The sequence below is a fragment of the Chlamydomonas reinhardtii genome, chromosome 3, assembly GCF_000002595.2.
Source record: "Chlamydomonas reinhardtii strain CC-503 cw92 mt+ chromosome 3, whole genome shotgun sequence".
In the NCBI taxonomy this organism is placed as follows: domain Eukaryota; kingdom Viridiplantae; phylum Chlorophyta; class Chlorophyceae; order Chlamydomonadales; family Chlamydomonadaceae; genus Chlamydomonas; species Chlamydomonas reinhardtii.
The window spans coordinates 3,356,240-3,383,294 of NC_057006.1; the positions used below are offsets into that span (position 1 = coordinate 3,356,240).

A 27,055-nucleotide genomic window follows, 5' to 3' on the forward strand; every position below is an offset into this window, starting at 1 on the left:
GAATCTCGGTTCCTTTGTTCAAAAACGGAACGCGAGTGGCCAAGTGCCGCCCTGTCACAACACATCAGCATGCTGCCTCTTGACCGTCATAAGTACACCACTGACGTCACATCTAGGCCAAACAAACACAACATCTGCTAGCCCCCGTTCGTCGGTATTCAGTGCCAGCGAGCCCGTTGCAACTTGATTAAGCCCTGAAACACCAGAAATGCCATCAGGAGCCCCCTGTATTTTGTTATGGAGCTAGCGGCCATGTCCAGCGTGAGCAGCTGTCGCGTACTCCGGCTGTCAACGCTGGCCTGTCGACGATGGCAGAGACAAGTATGAACGCCCCATTGCGCACCCTGGTTGTTGTCCATGCAGAATACAACGCAGCATGGGGCCGTGAAGAGGCCAGGCGTAGCTGGAGTAGCGGTCGCGGAGCGCGGCTCCAAAACATCTATCGGGTGCGAGAGGTGCTCGTTCGGTCAGCCCTAGGGCGCTGGGCCGTAAAGCAGCTCTGCAACTGATAACAACAATATGTACTGCAGGAGCTACGCCAGCAAGTATGGAGGCCGCGTCAGCCAAGCCTCCAGCAAGGCCTCGAGTGTCAAGCAGGCGCTTGACCCTGAGCCGGCTGCCTGGGCGGGTGAGGAAACCTCCGCCCCTGCGGATCCGGCAGCTGCGAACGAGTCAGCGACTGGTGTCAGCACCACTCGTAGCTCTCAGAAATCTGCAGCGGCGAGCAGAATGCATAGCAAGCTGGAGTTGACCCTGCCAAACCCGGATGAGCAGCGGGAAGACCAGGAGAACGTGGTTCCAAGGACTCCCAACACGCCGCAGACGTCGACCAGCACCCTGGGGCGAATGGCAGGTGCTGCCTCCGCCGCCTCGCCGCTGGCTGTCATGGCAGGCAGGGGCTCTTCTTCCGCGCTTGCCCCAGTGCTGGTACATGCTCCCGTCGTGGCGCCTGTGGCAGCACCCGCATCTATGGCGGAGGTTGTTGCACCAGTCCGGAGGCATGCTGGGGCTCCCATCACGGGAGCTACGCTGGTACGGGAGCTGGTGCAGGCCTCAGGCACCGGAATTAGCGACGCTCTGAACCTGAGCGCCAAAGCGCTCAAGGGTCAGGCGAAGACGACCAATTCCTGGCGCACACGGTGGGGCGGAAGTCATTACTTGGTGGTACTTGGCGCGTTGTACTCCAGGAGCCAGGGGCGAGGCAGGGCTGCTGCACATTTGCCAAACGTCTGCGTGTGCAACACCGAATCCTTGCTTGCCGATGCTATTTGCAGGAGCTACAATAAGAACATGGAGAGTGAGGTGACGCTTAAGCTGAAGCTGAAGACGTACATCAGCGTGGCAATCCAGGTGGGCCGGGGCAGGGCGCGGCAGGCTATGCTGCGCTGCGCTGCAAAGCAACTCACCTCTGCAAACGGAACACTGTGCCGCTGTTCGACGCGCGTGTTGCTCTTACAGTCCAGCACGTCTACCTTACCTTAACAGGTGGTGTTCAAGGACAGCCTGACGGCGCCGCAGTCAGTGCGCATCGCGCATTCGGGCACGCAAACCGGGCCGTACAAACCCGTTGGCGGGGCTGACGTGACGCTTGGGTGTCCCGGCAGCAGTGCCAGCGACGGGCGACTGAGGCAGACGTTCCTGGTTGGCGGCACCGGTGCACCAGTGCAGCAGTACCTGCGCATTACGTTCGTGGGGCACGCGGTCAACAACACGTCAGGTGGGCTAAAGCTCGGGTCCAGGAGTAGGGATCAGTTTATGGAGTTGCGGAAATCCAGGTTGGGACGGGGCGTTGTTTGTTTCCAGATGATGCGTTTACCGCCGCATGGGGATTTCTCAAGTTGTATTGTTGCTTTGTCATGCAGGCGCGCACGACGTGAAGTCGCTGGACGTGCTTCCGGCGCCGGCAAGCGGGCCTTCGCCCGCACCCGCGCCGGCAGGCCTGGCCCTTCCAGCTCAGGCGCCATCGCTGCCTGCTGCGCCCGCAGCGGCCGCGCCGCCCAGCTCCCGCCCAGGCCCGCCGCCGGCGCTGATCATCCCGCAGGGTCCGGCCGTCAACCCGCGCATCACCTCGCCGCTGGTGTCGCCGCTGAACCAGCCCGCCATCCTCAACCAGCGCTACACCAGCCCAGCCGTGGCGGCCAAGCAGCTGCCGGCGCGGCCGCCGCGCTACGACGAGCAGCAGGCGTCCTCGTTCGCCACGGACGCCAGCCGTAGCCGACCCGAGCCCCGCGACACTGCCAGCTCGCGCGCCGGTGCCGCTGGCACCGCCGCACTCCAGCAGCTTGACTCGCAGCACCAGTACGGCGTGGCTCACTTCCAGGCACACTTGCACCAGCCGCTGGCGAGCCTGCGCGGGCAGAGCTTCCCAGCCCCCACGAGCGGGCCGGCGGCACGTGCTCCTCGCGTTCCTGCGGACGCCTCCTCGCGCTCGCTCATCGCCGCGGCAACTTCATCCGCCGCCCTCACGCAGCATACCGGCGGTGTTGTGATGCCGGCACCATCAACGGCACCAGGCCGCGCCGGCATCGCTGCCGGCTCTTCACTCAAAGCCATGGGCTCGGGAGCGGCGGCGGCGGGCGCCAGCGGAAAGGAAGAGGGGATGGCGCCAGCTGCCGGCAGCACCGGCTCGGCCGCTGGCAGTGGCAGCAGCCGGCCCGGAGTAGGCGTGGGCGTGGGGCGGAGCGGGGCCCGCTCCAGCCGCGCGCGCGCCTCCAACTGCCGCTTCATGCCGCTGCACACACCCATTCCCGAGGTGCCTGAGAGCAACCTGAACACGCCGCTGGACGGCTTGGAGCCTGCGACGGTGCGGCCCATCCTGCCGCGCGCCCGCCTGATCGAGCTCGCGCCGGACACCTGCGATTCCGCGGCCCACGGCGCCAGCGCCAGTTGCGGCATCGCGACCCCAGCAGCGCATGGAGACGCCGCCGGCGCTGGCGCCACTGCCACTGTGCCGGATGACGAGGTCAGCCCGCTGCGGCTGATGCCGTCGCTGCACGGCACGAGCAGCCTGGGCGGCAGTGCCGGCGGTGGCAGCGGCAGCCTGCACACGTCGTTCTCGCTGGCGGCGGTGGCGAGCCACACGTGCGGCAGCCGCACCGTGGACTACGACCTCGACGACGACGAAGTGGAGCGCGGCAGCAGCCCCGGGGGGGACAGTGTCGCTGGCGGGTTGGATGAGGAGGGGGAGGAGGACGCGGAGGAGGGCGGGGATGAGACTGGCAGGGCGGGAACTGAGGAGGGTGGTGTGAAGAGGCTCTGGCAGCGGGAAGAGGGCATGGAGGCTGAGACGGAGGAGCCGGCGCGCGAGCCGAGCTTCTCTGGGAGGGTCAGCGGCGGCGCTGCCGGCGCCGCAGTGCCGCCGGTGGCTGCAAGCAACAGTTTCCGCAGCAGCCACTCCGCGAGCTACGGCGCGCCGGCCGCGCCTGCGGCAGCGCCGCCTGCCGCTGTGGCCGGCGCCATCGCTGCCGAGCGCAGCCCAGTGGACGAGGCCGTGGCGCGCAACGCCCGCCAGTCACTGATCACGCTGATGGGGCTGGGCGACACGCCCAACTCGGAGCGCACCCGCACCCGGCTGAACTCGCTACACCTGCCGGACGCCATGCGCGAGTATGAGGCCAGCCGCGCCGCGGCCTCCACAGGCGGCGTGGCGGCCTCGGCCTCGGTCTCGGCCGAGGCCCAGCCCCCCAGCATCATCGGCAGCGCCGCCGCCGCCGCCGCCGCGGTCCGCAACAGCCTGGCCGCGTCCAGCAGCTCATCGCTTCCGCCGGCAGTAGCGGAGGCCGTGGCGGCGCTAGGGAATGTGGCGGCGCCGCGGGCTGCGCCTCCACCGCCGCCGCCCGGCCCGCCTCCTCCTCCGCCGCCTCTGGTGATGGTGCAGTCGTCGCTGCCGCCTCCGCCACCGCCCCCGGGGCCTCCACCGCCTCCGCTACCAGTCGTGATGGCTAACGGTACGCGCTCAGCCGGTGCACCGCCCCCACCACCTCCGGGCCCGCCACCGCCGCCGCCACCTGTGGTCGTGTCAGCGGGACCGTCAGCCTCGGCACCACCCCCGCCGCCCCCGGGGCCGCCGCCGCCGCCGCCGTTTGGTGTGGCGGCTCGGCCGGCGTCTGTGTTCTCGCCACCGCCGCCGCCTGGGCCTCCGCCTCCACCACCAATCGCGGTGGCGACGCGAGCCGGGGCGCCCCCACCTCCCCCGCCACCGGGTCCCCCACCGCCACCGGCGGTTGGACCGGCATCGCGGAGCGGCGCGCCGCCGCCGCCGCCCCCGGGCCCGCCGCCGCCCCCGGTGCTGCGCACGCCCATCCTGCCTCCGCGGACCGCGGCCGAGTGGGAGGTAGCCGGCCTGGACGGCAAGCCGTCGCCGCTGCTCACACCGGCATCCTCAGGCTCCAAGGCGCCTCCACCTCCACCCCCAGGCCCACCACCGCCACCAGGCGTGGCCCGCGGAGCGCCTCCGCCGCCTCCGCCTCCGCCTCCTCCCCCTCCGGTTATGAGGGCAGCCGGCGGCGCGCCGCCGCCGCCCCCACCTCCGCCTCCCGGTGCCGCAGGGCGCGGCCCGCAGCCTGCGGCCGCAGCCGCCGCTTCAGGCGCCATCACGCCGGAGCCGGCCGCCAAGCCCAGCAAGCCCACCAGCAAGCTGCACTGGAAGAAGCTGCCGCAGTACGCGGCCAAGAACAGCGTGTGGACGGAGATCACGCCCGTCAAGGTGGGCTTGGCGTTGGCGGTTGCAGGAGCTCTACCTGCGCTCACCAGAAACGACTCCGCAAGCATCTCATCGTTGGCCCCCTTAACCTGATGTCGGCCTTCCATGTTATGGTGTTGCATCTCGCCTTCCTCAAATCGTCTTTGTTTCATTCCACTCGCGCAGGTGGATGTGGACTACGAAACGCTGGAAAACGACTTCGCGGTGTTGACGCAGCCCGCGCGCTCCAAGGGTGGCGTGGGCAGCCTGAAGCGCTCCGCGCCCACCGTCACCATCATTGACGGCAAGCGCGCGCAGAACATAGCCATCCGGCTGTCCAAGTTTAAGGGCGACTCGCACGCGCAGCTGGTGGCGCGGCTGGTGCGCATGACCACTACGGGCGAGATTGACATGGACGAGGAGATGCTGGAGACGGTGGTGGGCACCTTCCCCAGCGATGTGAGTGTTGAGCACTGTTCGATCCATGGAGGTTTGGTCAAGGGGTTGTGAGCCGAAGTGCGACGTCCACCTGAGCCTCTTGCTGTTCGAGCAAAATGAGAGCGGCGGTGGCTTATGTGTGTGCAGGAGGACCGCAAGCAGCTGCAGGCGTACAGCGGCGGCCGCACGGGCATCAGTGAGGCCGACAACTACCTACTGGAGGTGCGGTGGGGTCAGCAGGCGTGAGGCAGCGGTCTGGCATGAGCTTCGTCTCCCGCCCACAGCCTCTGCCTGCGGCCGCCCTGCCACCGGCGCTGACTGCTTGCCACCTCGCCACCCTCCCTGCTCCGCAGCTGCTGCCGGTGGTGGACGACCTGGCTCCCAAGATGCAGCTGTGCATGGGCATGGTGTCCATGCCGCGCACGCTCGCAAGCGCCAAGGAGGTGAGCGAGTGAAGTGTCCGGCTCGCCAGGGTGTGCGCAGAGCTGCTGATTGTGCCGCTCCGCAGCCGCGCTACCGTGCGGGAACAACCCCAGAAGCCCTCCCCTTCTGCGCCTGCCTCGCCGCAGAACGTGGCGGTGGTCGCGCGCGCCTGCGACGAGGTGCGCAGCAGCAGCCTCATGCGGCACCTGCTCAAGCTGGCGCTGGAGATCGGCAACTTCCTCAACGCCAGCTCGCCGCAGGGCGCGGCCGTGGGCTTCAATCTGGAGACCCTCTCCAAGCTGCGCGACGTCAAGTCCTCCTCCAACCCCGCCCAGACGCTGCTGCACTTCATCGCGCGGCAGCAGATGCGGCAGTGCCCGGATGAGTCGCTGGCGGAGCAGCTGGCCGCCTGCGCACCCGCCAGCCGCCTCAACTGGCCCAAGACGATGGAGGACCTGCGCACCATGCGCGCCAAGCTGAACGAGCTGTCTGCCAAGCTGCCGCCCGTAGAGGCCGCCGCCACCGCCACGCCCTTCCAGGTGAGGTGGTTCTGCACGGTATGGGTACTCGCGCTTCTACTTATAGTTAGCCTCCTGCATTCAGTCACCGGCGCGCCTGTGGACCTTGTCTGACATGACGTCATGTTGTGGTTGCGCAGGCCGCAGCGCGCACGTTCATAGACGGTACACTGGCGGAGCTGGACGCGGCGGAGGCCGATGCGCGGGAGGCGCAGCGCGCCTTTGAGCAGCTGCGCTCCTACCTGAACGGCACCGGCGACAAGAGCGACATGAAGGACTTTTTCGGCATCCTCACGCGCTTTGCCACCGACCTGGCCAAGGCGCACACCGAAAACAAGGAGATGGACACGCGGGTGAGTGGGCAGGGCTGCGTAGCGGTGCAGTCGCTCGCTCGTCACTTCGGGCTTGCTCACAAGACGTGAAAGCTGCAAGGAGTGCCGGTATTCATTCTGGTCTTATGAATCTTACGCCGTGCTGTGCAGGCTGCCCGGCAGAAGCTGGCTGCGGAGCAGCGGACACCGGTGGCGCCGCGTCGTGGGCTGGCCGGCCGGGTGGCTCCCGCCAGCGACCCTGGGCCCAAGGACCGCGTGCTCAACACCATCCGTGCCTTCGGTCGGCTGCGCCCCGCGGAGCGCAAAGCGTTGCTCACTGAGAAGGGCGCGCGCGAGCGCATGCGCCAGGAGAACATCACCGTGCGCCAGAGCATCGCCCACCTGCCGCCCAAGCCACTGCACGGTAAGCTAACCAGCCGCTTGCGGGATGAGGTGAATTGCAGCATAACACAGGCCGGGACACCTTACAACCTTGGTGTATCGTTGTGCTGCAGGGGCTACAACGGGCTCAAAGGCGATGCGCGCCTCGGTGATTGGCACCAGCATCCTGTCGTCCCGTGCCGCTGCGCCGTCGCCGGCATCAGCCGCCGCCTCTGGCGCCACCGCCGCTGCTGCCAGCGCCCTCCGCCGCAGCGTCATCGCGGCCTCTGGCGCCACCGCCGCTACTGCCAGCGCTCTCCGCCGCAGCGTCGTCATCGCCTCTGGTGCCACTGGCGGCAATGCGCTCCGCCGCAGCGTCGCTGCTGCCGGCGCTGCTGCGGGCGCTGCCGGTCTCCGCCGCAGCATGGCGGCTGGTGCCGCCTCGGTCAGCGCTCTGCGCCGCAGCATGGCCACGATGCCCAAGAAGGCTGTAGCGGCTGCTGCTGCTGAGGGCGCGGCTGACGCTGAGCCCGAGCCTGCCGTGGTGGGCGGACTGCTGGAACAGTTCAGCCGCGAGGCGCTGCTGCGCCTCAGCATGCCCACCGAGCTGCTGCAAGCCGCCATGAAGCAAGCCCGCGAGTCAGCCAGCGCCGGTGGCTGCGTTGCCGCAGTCGGAGCCGTTGGAGGCGTAGCCCGGAGCATGGTCATTGTGGGCGGGCGGCGCGGCAGTGGTGGTGGCGCGGGCGGACGGAGCCCCTCGGCAGGCAGCGGCATGGCGGGTCCGGCGGTGGGGATTGAGCGCATTGACGAGGAGAGCCCAGCCATGCTTGGGTGAGTCGCCACGTGTACATAGCCGAGGTTTGGGAGCGTGTCAGGTCCCTTGTCAAGGAACCGCTTGCGTGCCCCACGTCATATTCAAGCCAAACCTTGATACGTGCAGGGCTGAGCGCGACGCGGCGGCGGGCGGATCACCCTCCTCCCAGGCGCCCCGCCAGTCGCCCTTCACGCGGCACCAGCGCTCCCGCTCCCACATCCCGCAGGGCGCCGGCAGCCGGCCCCCTCCCCTGGACCTGTCCAAATTGCGCATGAGCATGACCTCAGCCGGCGGAGCCGGCGGCGACCCTGCCAGCACCCGCCGCGTTGGGGTGCGGCTCTCCACGGCGCGCCAGACTCCCCGCATCCGCACGCTGCTGACGCCCAAGCTGCGTCCGACGCGCACGCCGCGGCTGCCCAACAGCAACGGGCGCGGCGGCAACAGCACGCTGCCGCATTGCATGGCCAGCACACCGCTGCTGGACCAGTGGGCGGCGGCGGCGGGGCGCCGTGCGGAGTGGCTGGAGGACGCGGACACTGACGCCGATGAGCAGGGGTGGGTGCAGGGCAAAGCCGCGCGATGCTTTTGAGGCGATGCGGGCATCCTGCTCGGTAGAGGATGCAATCGCTGGCTGTGAAGCCTGCCGTGCTAATCAGCACCACGACCTCGTGAAACCCATTGCCTGCCCCGCACCCCGATACAGGATGCTGTCGGAGCGGCCCACGCTGCCTCCTCTTGACGAGGTCATGTCGCCCTCGCCCGAGCTGCCGGTGCGCCAGCTGGCGCGCATGCTGCACTCGGACGAGCCTGATGAGGCGCGGGAGGCAGCAGCCGCGGCCGTGGCGACCAGCAGCACCACCGCAGCTCCCGGCGAGGAGGGCGGCATGGCCCTGCTGTGCTCTGCCAGCAGCCTGAAGGCCGGCATTGCTGAGCTGCCAGCCGCCACCTCGAAGCCGGCAGAGCAAGCGGCTGGCATGCCGCCGCTGGGCGCCTCAGAGTCTCCGGAGCCGGCTGCCGTGCAGCAGGGCCGCGGCGCCAGCTCCATCAGCATCAGCGCAGGGCGGTCGGCTGCGCCGGCGGCAAGCTCTCAGGTGCCGTTCAACCTGCGCGCGTCCATGAAGCAGATTGCCACGGACGCGGCCGCGGTGGCCGCTCGCCGCCGCTCGTCAGGGGGCGGCTCACTGGTGGCGCGCGGAACGGGGGCGTCCCCGGCCGCGTCAAGAGCCAGCGTGGCGCCTGCACCCGCTACTGCCAGCGCAGCGCACCCCGCGGCCACACGGGGCACCAAGGCTAGGCCCACCACAAGCACCTCGCCCGCAACCGCAATGGCCCGGCTCGGCAGCGGTGGCCGCGCAGTTGCGCCGTCGCCGTCCACCGCGGCTGTGCGATGGGTATCAGGAAACAGCAGCGCCACGCCCACCATGCAGAAATCGCAGGCTAGCCGGCTGAGGCGCTGCCCGTCGCGCACGACCAACTCTGCCCCTGCTTTGCCTGCGTCCACGCACCATGGGACAGCTGGCCAGACCTGCCAGGCCGCAGCCGCGGAGGCGCCGCCCACCCCTGCCTCGTGCCCCAGCCGATCTCCCTCAGCCGCCGCTCCCGCTGACGCCGTCACGCCGGTTCAGCAGCGCAAGCCGCCGGCCGGCAGCAGCAGCGTGGTCAGCCTGGGCCAGAAGCGCTCGCGTTCCTCGGACATGTTCAGCATCCCGCTGCCCTCCATCGTGGACGGCAACAACCACCCCGCCCTCACCAGTGCCAGCAAGCGCGCGACCGCGGCTGACCGCAGCGTGCTGCTACCGCAGGGCCCCTTCGACTTCCCGCCCCCGCCCCAGCGGCCCTACGAGCCGCACAACGACGCGCCGCCGGCGTCGTCCTCCAACCCCACCGTCACGCCCACAGGCACGCCCGCCAAGGACGCGCAAGCACCGGCGGTGGTGTTGCAGGGCAGCGATCTATCAGAGCTCAGCAGCAGCGGCGAGGGCGCCCCGGCTCGGGCCGGTGATGGGGGTGGGTCATCGGCCTCCGCGTCTGGGGCAACACTGGGGGGTAGCTGCGGCGCGGCCTTGCAGGCAGGGCAGAGCCGCGGCAGTGGGCCGACCAGCTCTGGCACAGGCGCGCAGGCTGTTGCTGGTCGCAGGCCCGACGGGCATGGGGTGCGCAGCAGTGCCGCTTCGGTCAGCTCCGGGCCAGCCGGTGTCGGCCCAGGCTCAGCCAGCACGAGCATCGACCGTACGCCTGGCGGCTCGTACGGCAGCCGCGCTCACCACCAACACGGCACCCAACACTCAAGCAAGCAATGGCAGCCAGCACACGGGCAGCAGCAACGCAGCAGTGGCGGTGGTGGTGGCAGCAGCAGCAACCGGCCAAGCGGCAGCGGCGGGGGCGCCGGTGGCAGCGGCAGCGGGCAGCAGCTAGTGTCCGGGGTTGCCTCCGGCCAGCCAGCTAACGTGGGGCCGCTCGAGCACTTCCGCAGCGGCCGCCACAACCCCACCACGGCAGTGCTACTGGGCTACATGCCTGAGGATTTTATGCCACTGCAGGCTCAGTTGCAAAGCCGCGCCACGCGGCAGCAACAGCAGTCACAACAGGGCACGGGCACGGCGGCAGCAGGCTCGGCGGGGAGCAGCGGGCGGCGCCCTGGCGTCTCGGGCACTGCTGGCGCCGTGGCAAGTCCTAGCGGAGCGGTGTCAGCTGGGTCGCAGCGCGGGCGCGTGGCGGCACCGGTTGCATCTCGCACGCTCAGAACAGCAGGGACAAGTGGCAGCAGCGGGGGCAGCGATGGCAACGCGGGCAGGCGCAGCTCTACAGGGGCGCAACCTGTGGCGCTGCGAGCGGGTGGCTCGTCCAACGGTGAGTACTGTGTTGGCATACGGTACACGTGTGTTTATGCGGTCCATATGTTTCAACAACTTAAGCTGCATTGTTGCTGAACTTCATCCTGTATTTGCACGCACGGACGTGATTGCAGGTGGTGCCTCAAGAGGCGGGACGCTGCAGGCATGGGCCGAGGAGCCGGCGGAGGAGCTCGAGCCCATGAGCTCCCCAGCGGCGGCCTCAGTCCCCTCGGATCCCCCGGTCGCGCAGCTCATTACGCCGCTTCGAGAGATCAACAGCGCGTCGGCGGGCGGCAACGCGGGTGGGGCCATCGGCCCATTGCAGCGTGGGCTGATGCGCACGGGATCACACACCTCGCAACAAGGTAAACCACTCCGCCGTCCTTGCTGCTTTTTAACCTGTGTCGCGCCCCATTCACTTGCTGCACCTTATTAAACCGCATGCCGTATTGTACATGGCGACCCCAACCATCGGTAACACGTTACCGTTTGACCGTGCCGTAACCCTCACATGATGTACAGATGCCCAAGGACCTGGCACAGCAGCTGCGGGCCCGGCGACCGCAATGCGCTTCATGGGGCCGCTGGCGCACGCCCTCATGAACAACCGCGCCCGCGGCGGGAGCTCCTGCCCCGCGCGCAGCAGCTGGGGCGAGGCGCCGGTGCCCGCCTCCCACTGCACCAGCGCCATCGACTCAGCGGACTGGGCGGGCACATTTCCCACCGCGGGTGCCGAGGGCGACGACACGCTTGGCGGCGACCAGCAGCGAGCCGCAGCGGCGGCGTTGGCCGCGTATCGTGAAGGCGCTGGCGGCGTTGATGCCGACAGCGCGGCCGACGCGGCTGCGCTGGGCTCCCACCAGCACCTGAGCATGAGCACCGACTTCTACCGCACCATGCAGCAGGGCGGCATGCAGCTTCCGCTGCCCAGCACGCGGGAGGAGCTGCTAGCGGAGGCGGCCGGAGACGCCGCCAGCGGCGCGGCAGGCGGCATGGCGGGAACGAGTGGGCGGGGGCTGGCGGCTGGCGATAAGGCGGGCAGCAACAGCGGTGGTGCCGCGCACTTCACGTACACAGTGTCTGCAACAACGCCGCTGGTGGAGACGCTGCGGCCGTTGGGAAGTCGGCGGGGCGGCTCCGAGCCGGGTGCAGCAGGAGTCGTACAAGGGCACAGTGTGGAGGCGCGCCGTGCTACTGTGGGTGGCGGTAGCGGTGGGGGTGGCAGCGTGGCGGCAAGCTATAGCAGATCCTCATTAGAGGCCGCTGGTCGGGCTGTGCCGGTGGCGTGGCCTGAGGATGCGGGCGAGCGCGGTATGCGGCTATACGAGCGGTTGGGCGGATGACGGAAGGGAAGGAATAGGTGATCATCGCAGTAACATACATGCAGGAGCTTCAGTGCTAGGCTAATACCGTAAGGTTGTGCTAGCTGCCGTGTTTATGTGCTGCTGGTGAGTTGTGGCAGCTGTGAGATATGTTGATTGGGTTGGGATGGCCACGGGGAGCTGGGGCACTATCACGTGTGCATCCCTGGCAGGGGTCGTATCTTGTTTTCGGGGTGATGTCTGGTTCCAGACAAAAACGGCCGGATGGCCGCCGTCTTTTGTCTGGGCACAAGGTGGTTTGGGGGCTTCTCCATAGGAATTCGGACAAAACCCGCCCCAAACCCGGGCCAACAAAGTCTCACCCCAGACATCAGCCAAAATGGCCGATTAATGTCTGGAGACATTAAGATAGGAGCCCTGATCCCTGGGCATTATCAGACCAGAAAGGTACGAGGGCAGGCACGGTGTGAGGGATACCGTAGTCTAGTGCGTGATAATGGGGTTGGTACCGGCGTGTACGGGTGTTGTGCGTGCCGCCACCGTCAGGAGAGCGCAGCGGCGTGCAAACCACACTGATGGCGTGGGTGCTGGCACCTTCATTGGTCGGACTTTCCCCTCTTGAATGTCGCATACATACGGTATTGATGGCACCGGAACGTCCTTTCGAAGACAAAGCGGAGAAAGCCAGGGGCTAGGGGCAGGGAATTCTTTTTCTGAGAGAATGCGGGCGGAGGGGTCGAAGGAAAGCGATGAATTCCCTCCCGCACGCAGCTGAAAGGCACACCTCTGGATCGCTATCACACCTCTGTGTCAGCATCCCTGGTCACGAAGTGCTTGCTAGTGAATGCGAATGCAAGACGCCGTCGCGAGCTCCAGGCTAGCAATAAACAGCACGAAAGAAGTTAGTGTCAGCGGCAATGCGGTTACTTGTTACCTTCGAGACGAGACACCGGTGCGCGCTCCGCGCTGCTCCGCAGTCGGCACGCCAAACGGAGTCTGAGTGTCGTGGAGACTGCTGCCGCTTGCAGGGGCGGACGCGTTCCAGCTCGCAACTAGGCTGCTGCCATTCGCCGCGACAACGCGAAACCCACAAAATGCACCCACCTGGAACGGAGCCAGGCCTGGTCAGCATGCTACGGCTTCCCCACGCACCACATCCTGCGGTAGTATCGTCGTACGTCGGGCATCAGGTGTGTGTCTTGGTGTACGCGAGGGCTGGGGGCGCTGGCCATCAGGGCGGTTTTGCGACGAGGATGCGCATACCGAAGATGGCGCGTGACAGGTAGATGGGCGACGATGTGGGGCCAGGTAGCAGTCTGGGGCTCTCTGGGTTGGCCTGCAACCTGCGAAGATGCGCGCGGCAGGGCCCCTGGAGCGCGGCCTGGGGGGTCGGGGGGGGGGGGCGTAAGCGAGCAGCATAGATATAGCATGAGCATGCATGAAGCGATACTGAAATCAATGGCACGGGTAAGCAGGACGCTGGGGTGACACTTCGACTACATCAGCAGCTGACATCCCGTAGACATGTGCCACCGCAACACAGGCAGAGTGTTATGACATCGCTTTCCCTCTTTGTGCAGTATCTCTTACCATTGTTATCGCTATGTTTGGCAGGACTGGTTTAGCACTGACGGGGCGAGCCCCCCGGGCGCCTTGGGGGACATGAAATGTGGCGTGGCGCCCGCCGGACAGCGAAGAATTTCGCGAGCATGTGTGCACCTGAACGCTTTGTCGCATACTTTGTGCAGAAGTATAGGCAAACACTTGATATCGTATTGGCACAAATTTGATCAACCAAGCCTACACGACGGAGTTCGCTGGGTGGCTTACTGGTCAGCACGAAGTTTGATGTGAGAAGAAACAACTACTAAGAGTAAGAGCAGCAGCGCAGATTGAGGATGCAGCGCTTCAAGAAGCTATTCACGAAGGATACCGGGGAAGCGTTGTCTCTGCCGAGTCCTCCGTCGCTGCACTCACCTTCCGCTCAAACTTCGCCACCTAGCAAAAGTTCTCCTCAAGCAACTCCTCAGCAGGAGTCACCAGCTGCGGTGCCTGACGACGTTGACGAGGTTGGCGAACGCGTATCGACCCTCCCATCCGAGCCTGCACAGCCTCCGAAACTTGACTTGTCAGCCGCGAAAGATGACCCTGTCGCCAAGGATTCTGGCTTGAGGCGCTCAACTCTGCTCGCTGAGGCGCCGTTGACCGACGCAGCCTCGCCGCGCCCAAACGGCGGGGCGTGGGGGTTCCAGTCGTCGCTGCACCCTCGGCCGTCGCTGGTCAGTTCTTCTGTCGTTCAGCCGGAGGAGGTCACGGAAGTCACGGCCATGACGTTGGAACAGCTAGAAGATAGAAACAGCTCGCACGGCGGCACCTGCGCTGGGAGCAACTCCTGTCTAACACGAGGACGGCGGAGCTCCGCGACGGAGACGCTAGCTCTGGAGGAGCTGCCCTCCGTGGGTAGGTGCCGCCCCAGGGCCCCCTGCATGCGTACAGCATCGACGTGCTCGCTTCATTTTGTAGCCACACGCTCACGGAATCCAAGTACGCAGGGACGGCTGACGGCTCCCCTTCTAACATGCTGCTTGTGCCCGTGGCTCGTGCCGCCTCTGTGCGCAGGCCACCTCGCGGAGGCCGGCTGGACGCGCGCGCTCGCGGACAACATCAAGAGCGTGGCTGCGGTGACCGGGGTCATGGGCGGCGGCAGCATGCCCAACAGCCCTCATGGCAGCGTGCTGGGCGCGCGCGGCAGCCTCACGGGTGTCAAGTACGGTACAGCGCTGGGCGTGGGGGCGGCGCCTAACGCCGTGATGGCGGGGTTCCGGCCCAGCGGCTCAGGACTGAAAAGCAGCAGTGGCGCAGGCGGCCTGCCGGGCGGGCCGGTGGGCTCGGCCACGCTTGTCACGGAGCTTGAGGAGTTTGATGGCGGTGAGCGGCGCGATAGGAGGCAGGAGGGAGGGGGGGAGGGGGGGAGCAAGGAAGCCCGATGAGAGGGTGGGTAGGGCGCCGGGATTGTGGACACGGCCAGCAAGGCGGGAAACTTGCGAACCAATTTGTGACTCAACATTATGTTTCGCCGCGCCGTGCTGATGCATGATGCGCGATGCTGCAGGCGACGACGTAGAAGCGGCCCTCAACGTGGTGCCGGATGCGCTCATGCAGCAAGCCGTCAAGGCGGGGGTGAACTTGCAGGTCAGACAGGGGCGGACGGCGGTGGGTGTGCCACTACAGAGCCAAACCCAGATCAACCAATGACTTGCTGAGGGGGCTGCAGCGCCTGTGAAGCCTCACGCGTGCCTGCGGAACCGTACGGCAGTAAGGGATGGGGCCACGTGACGAAACATGCCTGCTTGCCGGTGCTGCCTGGTATTGCTGATGCTACTCCAGGTGTGCATGGACACGGACGTCACACTGAGCTCGGAACAGCTGGGGCGTGGCGTGTCGGGCACGGTGGTGAAGGGCACCTACCGGGGACAGCCCGCCGCAATCAAGGTGAGGCCTAGCGGTCCGGGCAGTGGCTGCGCACACGCCTGCAGTTACCCTGCTTGCTGCTTGATTGCCAATATGCTGCTTCCGGTACATGCGCTGTTCCCCTGCTTCCCGCGTACCCGCTGCCCTTGCGCACGGCTTATAATGTAACTACATGCCCATGCTGCGAGACACGTTTGGTGCTGCCGCTGGACCTGCCGAGCCCTGGATGCGGCGCTATGGCTGACGCCGCCGGCATCCTTGCACACGTCACTCGCGCGCTCGCAGATGCTGCCGCCGGACTTGCTGTTCGGCAACCGCAGCCTGGAGCTGCACACCTTCGTGCAGGAGATGGTGGTGCTGTGCGGTGAGCGCTGCCTTCTGGATCCGTGGAAAGCAGAGGAAAGCGGCCAGACCGCAGGCCAGGCCGCATGGTCTGAGCGGCGCCATGTAATAGACCCAGCGCTTGCCAGACTACAGCTTGCATGCATGACATGACGTGGTAGCGCCGAGCCTAACGTCATCAGCAAACCGAATCCGTGTGCGCTCCCTGCCCTCGGCGAACTTGTAGGTGTGCGCCACCCCAACATCGTGAACCTGCTGGGCGGCTCGCTGCAGCCACCAAACGTGTTCATCGTGGAGGAGCTGTGTGTGGGCTCGCTGGAGGCCCGGATACACGGGGGCCCGGGCAAGAACGCCGCCGCGCCCAAGGCCCTGAGCGCCTATGAGCAGCTGCGGGTGCGTGATCTGGCGCGGGGGGAAAGGGGGTTCAAGCTATGGGGTGGGCTGGGGCCTTGGCGGCTATGACCGCGGGAGGTGCGGGCTCGGACCTAGCTGGGGAGGAGCTGCGAGGCCGAAGCAGTGGGACTGGGTCACGGGCTGCCCGGATGCGCCGTGCCTGATCCCAATCGTGCTGAATGATTCGCGTTCCGGCGTACCGTATTGCAGATAGCGGTGGATGTGGCCACGGGTCTGCAGTACCTGCATGAGCGCACGCCTGCCATCGTACACCGCGACCGTGAGTGAGGGGGCCAAGGCAGGCGCTGCGTTAGTATGCTTTGTGCTCCGCACCATGGCGGTCTGTTGCTCCGTCCTTCAAGGTTTCATGCTTGCCCGCGTGCTTCTATGCCCGCAGTCAAGCCCGCAAACATCCTCATTGACCCCAACGGCACTGCCAAGGTGCGTCGCTGTGGGACCTGGGTGAAGTGGGCGGGAGGAACTCCGTGCAGCACCACAAAGTCCCGTGGTGCACTGCAAATCATCCTGAACACGCACACAATGCACCTGCTATCCGTCACAGATCTCCGACTTTGGACTGGCGCGCGTGAAGACACACGCCGTCATCAACACCAAAGCGCCGGACGTGGGGTCCATCGGTTACATGGTGCGTACCAGCGGGGCCTGTCACATGTCAGCGCTTGCTTTCATGCATCCGTGCTTCTTGATTCCACACCTTCCGACTACTGCCGGACCCGTGCGGCGTTCCTGCTGTCACAGGCTCCTGAGTGCTTCACCAATGAGGACGGCCAGCTGACGGACAAGTGCGACACGGTGAGCAGGCCCGCCCCTTCACCACCACCACCACCAACGCCGCCTTGGCATGTGCCTTGTCAACCCATATCGTCTCATATCTCCAATGGCTTGCCCAGTCCCCAGGAACGCATCCAAACCCCTAGTATCCAAGCCCTGCTGCATGTGCCGCACGCTCCCGCCGTTCGCTCTGCAGTGGTCTCTGGGCGTGACGATATGGGAGATGGTGACCCGCAAGCGGCCCTGGGCCTCCTGCAACATGGCCGAGTACTACCGTGAGGTGGTTATTAGGAAGAGCCGGCTGCCCATACCGCAGGTGTGTCCGTGATCGCGCGTGTCCTCCGCGGGCCTCTGCCGCCGCCCGCCCACCGTAGCGCGCGTGCTGCGCCGTGCCCCGGCCATGCAGTGTGCACCCTGCGTCCTTGCACCTTGCCTCGTTGTGTGCTATTCAACTGGACCTCGCGTGGGCTGGCTCTCCCCGTCTGGCCACGTCATCCGTGCCGATGCGCGCACTTCCTTCGGGCATAGCGGGCATCACCGCCACCCCGCCTCAAAGCGCTGATACAGAGCTTGAAGTTGTTGCGACTAGCAACGGAAGTGCCAGCCATCCTTACTGTTGTTACTAGTGGACTTATGTGTATGTAGTGACTTCCGAGCGTTCCATTAGGGTCTGCCGAGCGCAGCCCGCGAAATCGTCAACCACATGTCATACGCCATCGAGCTCGCCGCCAGCAGCATATCAATCTTACAATACAGTACTGCTATTTTAATCCTCATGATGATTGTTTGACGCAAAATAACGCAAAAACACGCTTTTTGACACAGGACGACAACGTGTGCCCCATGGCGCTGCGTCGCCTCATCAGCAGCTGCTGGTGCGACGACCCCGAGGACCGCCCCTCCTGCGGCCACATCGTGGAGGAGCTCAGCCGCCTGCTCAAGTACGCGCCGCGGCCGCTGGTGGAGGAGAACTTGTGAGCGAGGGCGAGAGCGCAATGCGCATGCCAGCCGTGGATGAAGCCCTGGGTCCGGGCTTTGGGTGATGGCAGTGGTGGCCGAGGTAAGGAGGCGGCTGTGGCCTGAGAGGTCTGCGGGTGGGGAGGTGAATGGCGCTGAAAGGATTGCAGGTGGGAGGCCGTTCGTATTTGGCTTGGGCTACTAGGGTCGCCAGTCGCCACTGTGGGGTGGGAAGGGATTTGGGCATTGGACTGTTATACAGCACCTCCGCGGCTTCGCCAAGAGAATGGCACTGTCCAACCGACGGGGGACATCCGAGGCTCTCGCTACCGCCGCGCTCCTATACAGCAACAATGTTGGGGAAGGGACAGTGTGTCCTTGTTATCTAGCGATTCCGTGATAACACATTGCGGAGGAGGGGTGTGCAATGTGGTGCCGCTGGTGGATTGCCACTAGTGGATGGCAGTGTGTCAGTGGGAGATGTGGCCTGCTGTGGGAGGTGATGAAATGAAAACGCAGCTGATATTGCGCAGGCAGCTGCAGTAGACTACGCACGCATAAGAGCAATGGACGGCTTGAGAGGCGGGCGCTGCATTCATGGCGACGGCTGGCAACGGCAGCACCACCGTGTGGCGGCGGCACGGTCTCTAGCTGCCGTGGCTGCCGTGGTCATTCATGTCAGGCTGTGCCGGTTGCGGGTATTGAGGGTATCGATTAGCGGGAGATGGATCGCAGTTCAACCATTTCCACAACCCGGGCGAGCGGCTCTTCCGGGTAGAATGCGCAGCTGCTTCTGTAGGTGCATTCATGAGGTGGTGAGATTGCCTTGGTTACACGACGGACCTGCTGACGCAGCTCACGAGGCTGCGAACACGCACTAGTAGTACGGACGCCCAGCTCAAGACCTCAGGACTACTTGGCGAGGTGGACCGGCCGGGGTATCACACAATGCAGAGTGGGTTGTGGGGGCAAATGGATGGTGCGTAGTGTTTGTATGATACGGAACTCACAACTTTCAATAGCTGGCAAAGGCTGCAATGGGACAACATGGTGAGGGGCAGGTAGTTCAGTAGCTGGCAAAGGAGTAGTAGTCGGCAAAGGGTGTGGCCTGCTACCGGGTTTCCATGTGTGGGTTACCTCTCAGGTGTGGGTGCAGCCCACTGTTCCCTTGAGATGGAAAGCCACCTTTCTGATCCTTGGAGGGAAAACCACATTCCTTCTTATGCGTGCTGGATAGTGCTGTAAGTGAGTTTTTGGACTTTTAGCTCGGGCTTGGGCTGGCAGGAGCTGCAGGGTACGGTATTGCTTTAGGTGTTCGAGCCGTGGGTGCGTGCTCTGTCGCTCGTCATCCGTCGCGATGTCGCATCTGTCTACTTATAAGCGCCACTTGTGGCTTGTGAGTGACCCGGGGTACGTCTGGATGAATGGGTTGCCGCAGGAGGCAGACGCAGGGTGATGCGCGGTCGTGGAGATGTCGCGTTACGTTATGGGCCGCGGCTTAGGTTAACCTGCGAGCAGTGCGATGTGAACTTTGCTACTAACGGGTGCCCGAAGTATGCCTGTAACGGAGAACTGACGTGTTGCACTGCGTCGCTTCAGCTTGCTTGCACGGCGAGTGGCCACTCGCATCTTCCATGACGCGAAAGACCCACTTTTGGATGTGTATGTAATTCAAGATTCATTCAATATACATTGGCATAAAATATTCTTACTGAGCTGCTCAGGAAAGCCGAAAGGTGTCTTCATACTCAAGGTCTTGGAGGCCGAGCTGGTGCAGTGCCACCTGCAACCAACCAACTGGTCGTCCATAGCTTGTAGCCAAGCATTTGAAACACGCACAGCTTAGAATGTGCAAACGGCAATCGGTCAATTGAGAGGGCGCCTGTGCTGCTGGTGCTGCAAATGTTCTTGCGAACCAAGAGGCAAGGCCAGCGCGGCCAGGTATGTGGGTCGAGCTTACTCGGCAGCTGAAGCTGAAGGGGCGGGTTACTTGAACTGTTGAAGGGCCGCGGAAAGGCGAGCAGCCACGCCCCGGCCGGCGCCCCGCCTGAGCACTTACCCCGGTCCTGGACCGGCCGGTGCCCTACAACAACAGCATCCAATTAGCTTAGCACTCCACTACATCCGCCTTGACGCCGCCGTTCGGGAGCGCAGATGAACGCCGCGGTGGTCTACGCCGTCCAGCAAAATGCGGAGGAGACGTTCGCCTACCTCAAAAGCGAGGAGCGGGACAGCCTGCACTCGGACCACATCCTTGTGGCCCTGTCCTCCGTGGCTCAGCTGCTGGGGCTGACCAGCGGTGACGTGCAGCGCCTGCTTGGGCTGGAGCTGAAGGGGCCATCCTACCGCGCCGCCGGCATGAGCCTGACGGAGTTCGTGGCGGCGGTGCGCTGCTGCGCGCTGCTGCACGGCCACCTGGCACTGCAGGCGCTGCCGGCGTTGCGGGGTAAGCTTCGCAGCAATGGTAGGGCAGTGCAATGCAGTGACATGCTACTGTCGAGACTGGAAAGGGATAGCAGCGCGGGGAGCTCCATGACAGGCCTGCAACACAACACACGTCCCATTTTCCCAAACTGCTGCTGCCCCAAAACTGCAGTTCCGGACCTCAGCGGGGCGCTGTTCCACACCTACCTGGCCTACAGCACGGGCGCGAGGCACCACGGCGGCGCCGGCTGTGGCGGCGCCGGCGCGTCCTGCGCCTGCCGGCTGTTGCCGGGCGAGCCGCACCCACGCATGTACCGCGATAGCTTCATTCGGCTGTGCCGGGACGCGGGCTTCGAGCAGCCGCACGGTGCGTGCTACGAGCCACACGTGTGGCCGCATCCGGGGTGGGGGCTAGAACTGGCATCAGCGTCGGGGCTGCCAGGCGGCCCGGACGCTTGATCCTGTGGCTGTAGCGACTGCTAGGCGCTGCCGGTGGTGCTGACCTCTGCGGCGCTGTGGTGCAGGTCCGCTAACGACTGGCATCCTGGAGCGCATTTGGACGGGGTGCAGCGCGGTATGTCGCAGCAGCGAGCTGGAGCACATGCGGTTCGGCCAGGTGAGGAGGGCGGCACGTCACCACGTGGGGTACCAGATTGGCAGTGCGCCAACAGGCGTTGCTACAGGTACTGACTATTGAGGATGTAAAGACGCGAGATTTACATTCTCCGGCAATGTGCAAGTCGGCAAATGCTGATGTTTCCGTCTTGAAATTCGCCCTTGCGGTCCGACAGTTCCTGCGCGCGCTGGCGGTGGTGGCGGGGCAGCTCAAGGGCGATGCCTTCACACCAGTGGCGGCAATGGGGCTGGTGTCAGAGGTGCCGGGGCTCCGGCAGGTGGCCTACGCGCCGTACCCCTACAAGCAGGTGCGCGGAATGGGTCCATTGTGAACCATACACGTCCAGTTACGCTCCGGAATCTTTGGTGGTGTGCTGTGTGTTGTGCAAGCCTTGAAGCGTGCCTGTCCTCGCTGCCCCTTTCAGTTCCAAGAGTCGCCCGCCAACCAGGGCGGCGCCTGGGTGCTGCCGCCGCAGCTGAACCTGGAGGCCATGGCGGGCGCCGTACAGGACGGCCGGCAGTACGAGTACGGCTCCGTGATGCGGGAGGCCCAGCAGCTCATGCAGCAGCACGTGCCGCAGCACGCGCAGCAGCAGCACGGCTTGCCGTACGGAGCCGCGGCCGCAGCCAGCAACCAGCGGGCAGGAGGGCAGCGGGGAGCTGGTGGGGCAGGGGCGGGGTTTGCTGCTCCGCAGCAGGCCTGGCGGGCGTGGGCTCCAGGCAACGGCGACACGTCCGCAAGCGCGGGGGCGGGGCCGGGGGCTTCTGGTGGACCAAGCCCTGCACTGGGAGCCAGCAGCTCTGGCCGCCTGCGACCCACAAGCGCCAGTATGGTGCTCTTGTCGCCCTACGCGCGGCGGGCGGGTAAGGCCGAGGCCGGGGGCGCCACCAATGGCAGTAGCACCAGCTCACCGCGGGCGCCGGTGCGGAGCTCCTCGCAGGGCTTTGGCGGCGTCACGGGCGGCTGGATGGCCGGGCCCGACCAGTCACAGCACCAGTCGCTTGCAGCTGAGGCGCCCTTCACACACGGCCCGGCAGCCGGGCGTGGCGCTGGACCGCGTGACGACACTGGCTGGGCCGCTGGCAGCAGCAATTTGCCGCGGGGACCGGCGGCTCGGTACGGCTCCGATGGCCGGTGCCCCTCCAACGCCTCGTCCGCTGGCGCGGCGGCGGCCTTCGGGACCTTTGACGGCTACTACGGTGGCCTGGGCGACAGTGTGAATGGCCTGGGTGACGCCATGGGCAGCGCGGCTATGCCCGGGGGCAGCTTTGGCAGAAGCAGCGTTGGCGAGGGTGGGAACTTTGGCGGGGGCGTGGCCGCAGTAGCAGGCATGGGCGTGGGCGAGCCATGGGCGAGCACGGGGGGCGGCTGGGGGCTCCGCGGCGAGTATGAGGGACGCATGCAGGGCCTGGAGGCTCAGAACGGCCAGTTGTTGGCAGGGATGGCGGCGCTGCAGGCGCAGATGGAGGCGCTGGTCCGGGCGCAGCAGGAGCAACAGCAACAGCAACAGCAAGAGCAACAGCAACAGCAGCAGCAGCAGCAGCAGGCGGGCGGGGCGGGAACCGGCGGCCGTGGGTCGGCGCACGCCACCTTCTCTTTCCTCACGCTCCCGCCGGACCGTGGCCCGGACGACGCCGGCGCCGAGCTGAGCACGCCCTGGCTCACTGGACGCGCCAAGAGCGGCGATGGTGGTACCAGCAGCGGCAACGGCACCGGTGATGCCGGGCTGGCGACCGGAGGGCAGGGGCTGGGTGGCGGCGCGGCGCCGGGCCAGGCGCGTTACGAGGTGGTGGTGTCCACGTCGGACGTGGAGGGCGCCGGAACCGACTCGCGCCTGTTCTTGACGCTACTGGGCGAGGGCGAGCGGGCGACGCGTGAGGTGCCGCTGCGAAGCGACCGCAGCCCAGCCTTTCAGCGTGGCCAGGTGAGGGCGGGATGACTTCGCCCTGGATACTGGGGTGTGAAGACTTGAGCTGGGTTTCCGTTTGCTCATGTGGCTCATGTGGCATGCACGCATGGCCTGTGACAGCATTGCGGGGCTCTGCCCGTCCAAAGCAGGCACAGCCTGTAGGTGCATGTGCATGACGCACGTGCCTTACTTCCCAACCAACGTGAGCCCACCCCGCCCCTTGCTTGCTTCCCCGGCTGTGCCTGCAGGTGGACACGTGTGTGCTGCTGGCGGAGGACGTGGGTGAGCTGCGGCGCCTGCGCATCCGCACCGACGGCGCCGGCCCCGCCGCTCCCAGCTGGCACCTGCAGCATGTGGAGGTCGCCAGCAGCGCCACCGGCGCACGCTACAGCTTCCCCTGCGCCTGCTGGATAGGGCCCGCGCCCGACGCATCACAGCAGCGGGAGGACCCGGATCCGGACCCGGAGCTGGACTCGCAAGGTCCAGAACAGGGCTACGATGGGCGTGGCGAAGGGCGGGGGCAGGGGCAGGGGCAGGGGCAGGGGCAAGGGCGGGGCCCTCTGGAGGTGGAGCTGAACTGCATGGCCGTGACGCCGCTGGACGCGGGGTCCGTGTCGGCAGGCAGCGAGGGCCGCGGCGGCGGCGCCGTCTCCCCCGCCTTCACCGACGCCTCGCTCTCACACGATCTACACCCTCAGCACCCTCAGCACCCCCCGCCCCATCCACAGCAGCAGCACCGGCTGTCGGCAGTGCAGGCGGCCCAGCGGCCGGGCGGCGCCCGCCGCTCCAGCGAGGGCGCGGGCGTGCTGGGTGCCAGGCCATCCGGGCCGTCAGTGGCGAACGTCAGCCTCGCCAACTTCCCTGTGGCTGCAACGCCGTCGCGCTACTCAGCCGCCATGGCTGAGTCCATGGACAGTACGTTGGCTGGCAGCACGGCGGCGGCGGCAGTGGTGGCGGCGGCGGCGGCGGCGCAGGCCAGTGGAGGAGGACGTGGCGGCGGTGGGGGAGGAGATGGCTCAGGCACGGCGGCGGCGCTGGCGGCGCTGACACGCCGGGTGGAGGAGCTGGAATGGGAGGCGGCGGAGGCGCGGCGGGCGGCGGAAGCCGACGCGCGAGCGCTGCTGCAGCGGCTGCCCGCGCCGCTGCTGGCTGCCGCAAAGGCCCGCAGCGACACCGCGTCGCTGGGCGTGGCGGCTGCGGGCGGGTCGCCGGCCCCGCGCGCTAGCGCTGATGGAACTGGCAGTCCCAGCGAGGGTGCCCAACGGCGGAGCAGCACCAGCGGCGGCAGCGTCACCGGCGGCGGCACCAGTGCCGCTGCAAGCGAGGGAGCTGACGGGGCCGCCGCGCCCGCCGCGCGCCCGCTTGCCCTTGTCGCTGACCTGTTGGCGCACGTCCATGCCAAGGCGGAAAATGCCGGCGTGGCGGCAGCGTCAGCCACCGGCCAGGCCGCAGAGGCAGCCTCGCTGGCCGCCGCCGGCCAGGCGCAGCTGACGGAGGCGGCGGCGCAGGGGGCGGCAGCGCTGGCGGCGGCTAAGAAGCAGCAGTCCCGGTTGTCGCAGCTGCAGCTCGAGCTGAAGGGCGCGGCGGCGCAGGCCTCCGAGTCGAACGCCAACTTGTCGTCGCAGCTGGCGGAGCTGCGCAAGGCTGCTCGGGGCGCCGTGAAGCGGGAGGAGCTGGACGCAGCTGTCTCGGCGCGTGTGGAGCAGGCGCTGGCCAAATCACCACGGGCGGCAGCGGCGTCGGCGGCGGCATCGGTGGTGTCGGGCCGAAAGGTCTCGTCTTCCGGCGGTGGCGGCGTCGGTAGCGGCAGCACTACTGCCGGTGGCGGCGGTAGCGGCAGCACTGGCGGTGCCGCGAAGGCGGTGGATATGGCGGCGGCGGCGCCGGAGCATGACGGGCAGCCGCAGCCGCAATCGGTTGGCGCAGAAGCCGCGCAGGCCACGCCTGCGCCGGTGGCGGCTGCTGCCGCTGCTGACGTGGACCGGCTGCACCAGCTGGACGCGGCGCAGCAGGCGCAGGCCAAGGCGCTGGCGGACGTGCAGAAGGCGCTGAAGCAGGCGGTGCGGAAGGCTGAGCTGGATGCGGCACTGGAGGCCAAGCTGGCTGCGGTGAAGCAGGCCGCGGCGGCCACCTCCGCGGCCACTGTGGCCAAGGAGGCGCTGAAGGAAGCCGACGCTGCGCTAGAGGGAGCGCTGCATGGAGTGCAGGCGCAGGTGGCAGGGCTGCAGGCGCAGGCGGCAGAGGCGCAGCGGCAGGCGGAGGCGGCGCAGGCGCAGCTGCATGACCTGCACACCCAGGTGTTGAACCTGCAGGCGCAGGGCGGCGCACAGATGGCGGGCCTGGCCGCGGCGAACCTGGAGTGCCGCGCGCTTGCGAGTAACCTGGAGCAGCAGCGGACGCAGCTGACGGCGCAGGTGGCGGAGCAGGCAGCGGTGGTGGCGGCGGCGGTGGTGTCGACGGGCGCCAAGGCCTCAGAGGAAGCGCTGGTGGCGGCACAGGCACTTGCGATGGAGCTGAAGCAGCACAAGGCGGACCTGGCGGCGGCGCTGTCCGGCACAGCGGCGACGCTGGCGGCGTTGCGCGGTGGGCGGCGGAGCCGCCCCGCCAGCGGCGACGGCGCTTCGGCAGCGGTGAAGGGCTTGGCGGCCGGCGCGGCCGCTGCTGAGGGGCTGCAAGAGGCGCTGGAGGCATTGAAGGAGGAGCTTCAGCACCTGGCAGCCTCAGTGCTCGCCACCGCCACCACTGATGCTGCTGGCGGAGGTGCAGCTGCAGCCGCAACGGGCACCGGCGCTGCGGACGCTGAAGCTGACGCGCAGCGGCAGGGGCGCCTGTTGGCGGGCTTGGCGGAGGAGCAGCGCCGCCAAGCGGATGCCCTGGCAGCCCTGCGCACTGCCCTGGCGGAGCAGGCAGCAGCCGCCGCCGCGGCCACAGCAGCGGTGGCTGCCCTAGGCGCCGGTGCCGACGCGGCGACGTCTCGCGCCGGCGGCGGCGCCAGTTCGCGGCAGGCAAGTGCCAGCGGAGCGCTGGCAGGCCCGCCGGGACCGATGCCCAGCACGTCACCCGCGGGGTTGCATGGCAACGGTGGCGCTGCCGGCAAGGCGCCGTGGGTGGTGGTCGGCAGCGGCGATGAGGTGATGCTGCGTGGGACCGGCAGCCAAAGACCCAGCAGCGCCGGCGGTGGCGCAGGGTCAGAGGGGCCAGGCTCCAGCGCGGCTGCGGCGAGCGGGGAAGATGGCGCGGGCAGCCTGGAAGAGTCTGTGCGGGCGGCGCTGCGGCCTGCCGGCGCCTCTACGAATGTCGACGAGGCACTTCGCCCGCAAGAAGCAACGGCGGCAGCAACAGCAGCAGCCGCGTCATCGTCCAAGGACGGCCCTGCCGCCGCCGCTGGCGCGTTGTCGCCGGCACCGCCGCCGCCCGACCTGAGCGGCCGCGTCAAGCAGCTGCTGAGACTCTACGCGCTGCTATCAGAGGACGTGCACGACCGCTTCGGAATGCTGGAGCAGGCGCTAATTCGTATCGCGAAGCAGGTTGACTTCCTGCAGCGAGAGCTGAAGAAGCGCACGGACCAGGAGCATCCGCCGCCGCCACCGCGGATGGTGGTGGCGGCGGCGGCGTACCATGAGCCGCGGGCTGGGGACATGGACGGGTTCAGCATGGACGGCGCCATGGTACGGGCAGCGGACGCGCTGGTGGCACAACAGAGGCAGAGGTAGAAGGAGCAGGCGTAGATTTTCTGTTGGATGCATACAGTGAGATACTGTCGTTGTTGTTGTCGCTGGGTTTGTCTGTAAGGCGAAGAATTTTGGGTCGTGTTCTGTATGGGCAAAATGCATTTGGATTCTGGGGACAACCGGGTGGGGGCCGTGAGAGCGAGGCGAGCGAGAGGCAGCGCATCAGCAATCTTGATGGTTGGCTTGCCCCTTCCCCCGAAGGGGGAGGGGCAATAGCCATTGCGGTCGCATCGAGCTCGCCGCGGGGGGGCCCTCCCGGTTATTCCAGTTTTGAGTTGAGTTATAACCTTGAAACCCGAGCGCAGCGAAATTTGTCGTGCAAATAATGCGCCTTTCTATGTATGTATTGCAAAGCGTAACTTTATGAAAACGCAAGCCCTATGCCAGAGCGGGGTAAACGCACGGGCGCAGCGTTTGCATTAGAGCTCCAGCGCAACATACAATATATCACAAATTGTATCGATAATCAAGGCTCCCGGCACGGAAGGACGCAAGACGGAGGAATCGACGCGTTGGAGGATCCCGGAAATTGCGCGCGAAAGCGCGAGGCGCAAAAGGTTGGCGCTATCAGTGTTAGTTTCCCCGCAATGACGAATGCCGCGTTCTGTATTCTGCTCGCACATCACCCGGCACATCGGCGTTACTCTCGCCCGCTTCTCGCTGGCTTCCACGCCCTGAGTCCGTGCCCCCGCTGAGTC

The 27,055-nt window shown here is 66.6% G+C and overlaps 3 protein-coding genes across 3 annotated transcripts; all 3 read left to right on the top strand.

The window, feature by feature from the left end:
- The first annotated feature begins 19 nt into the window (after positions 1-19).
- On the top strand, positions 20-12,441 carry CHLRE_03g166700v5 (uncharacterized protein). The gene is made up of 17 exons (XM_043060801.1): positions 20-261; positions 364-446; positions 531-1,139; positions 1,275-1,350; positions 1,486-1,717; positions 1,863-4,705; positions 4,868-5,140; positions 5,267-5,341; positions 5,473-5,562; positions 5,689-6,081; positions 6,201-6,413; positions 6,543-6,795; positions 6,887-7,583; positions 7,693-8,121; positions 8,270-10,416; positions 10,535-10,765; positions 10,923-12,441. The coding sequence occupies exons 1-17, from the start codon at positions 253-255 to the stop codon at positions 11,741-11,743; spliced, it is 9,474 nt and encodes a 3,157-aa protein (XP_042925930.1). The 5' UTR covers positions 20-252; the 3' UTR covers positions 11,744-12,441.
- Positions 12,442-13,289: 848 nt separating this feature from the next.
- CHLRE_03g166750v5 (uncharacterized protein) lies at positions 13,290-19,359 on the top strand. Its single transcript, XM_001703473.3, has 12 exons — positions 13,290-14,182; positions 14,342-14,650; positions 14,835-14,914; positions 15,110-15,214; positions 15,479-15,557; positions 15,762-15,928; positions 16,139-16,208; positions 16,326-16,369; positions 16,491-16,574; positions 16,688-16,741; positions 16,917-17,036; positions 17,546-19,359. The coding sequence occupies exons 1-12, from the start codon at positions 14,050-14,052 to the stop codon at positions 17,696-17,698; spliced, it is 1,398 nt and encodes a 465-aa protein (XP_001703525.2). The 5' UTR covers positions 13,290-14,049; the 3' UTR covers positions 17,699-19,359.
- A 50-nt stretch (positions 19,360-19,409) lies between these two features.
- On the top strand, positions 19,410-26,971 carry CHLRE_03g166800v5 (uncharacterized protein). Its single transcript, XM_043060802.1, has 7 exons — positions 19,410-19,618; positions 19,832-20,123; positions 20,274-20,468; positions 20,626-20,717; positions 20,893-21,024; positions 21,142-22,641; positions 22,875-26,971. Exons 1-7 carry the CDS (start codon positions 19,580-19,582, stop codon positions 26,337-26,339), a joined length of 5,715 nt encoding a protein of 1,904 aa, XP_042925931.1. The 5' UTR covers positions 19,410-19,579; the 3' UTR covers positions 26,340-26,971.
- Positions 26,972-27,055: the final 84 nt, after the last annotated feature.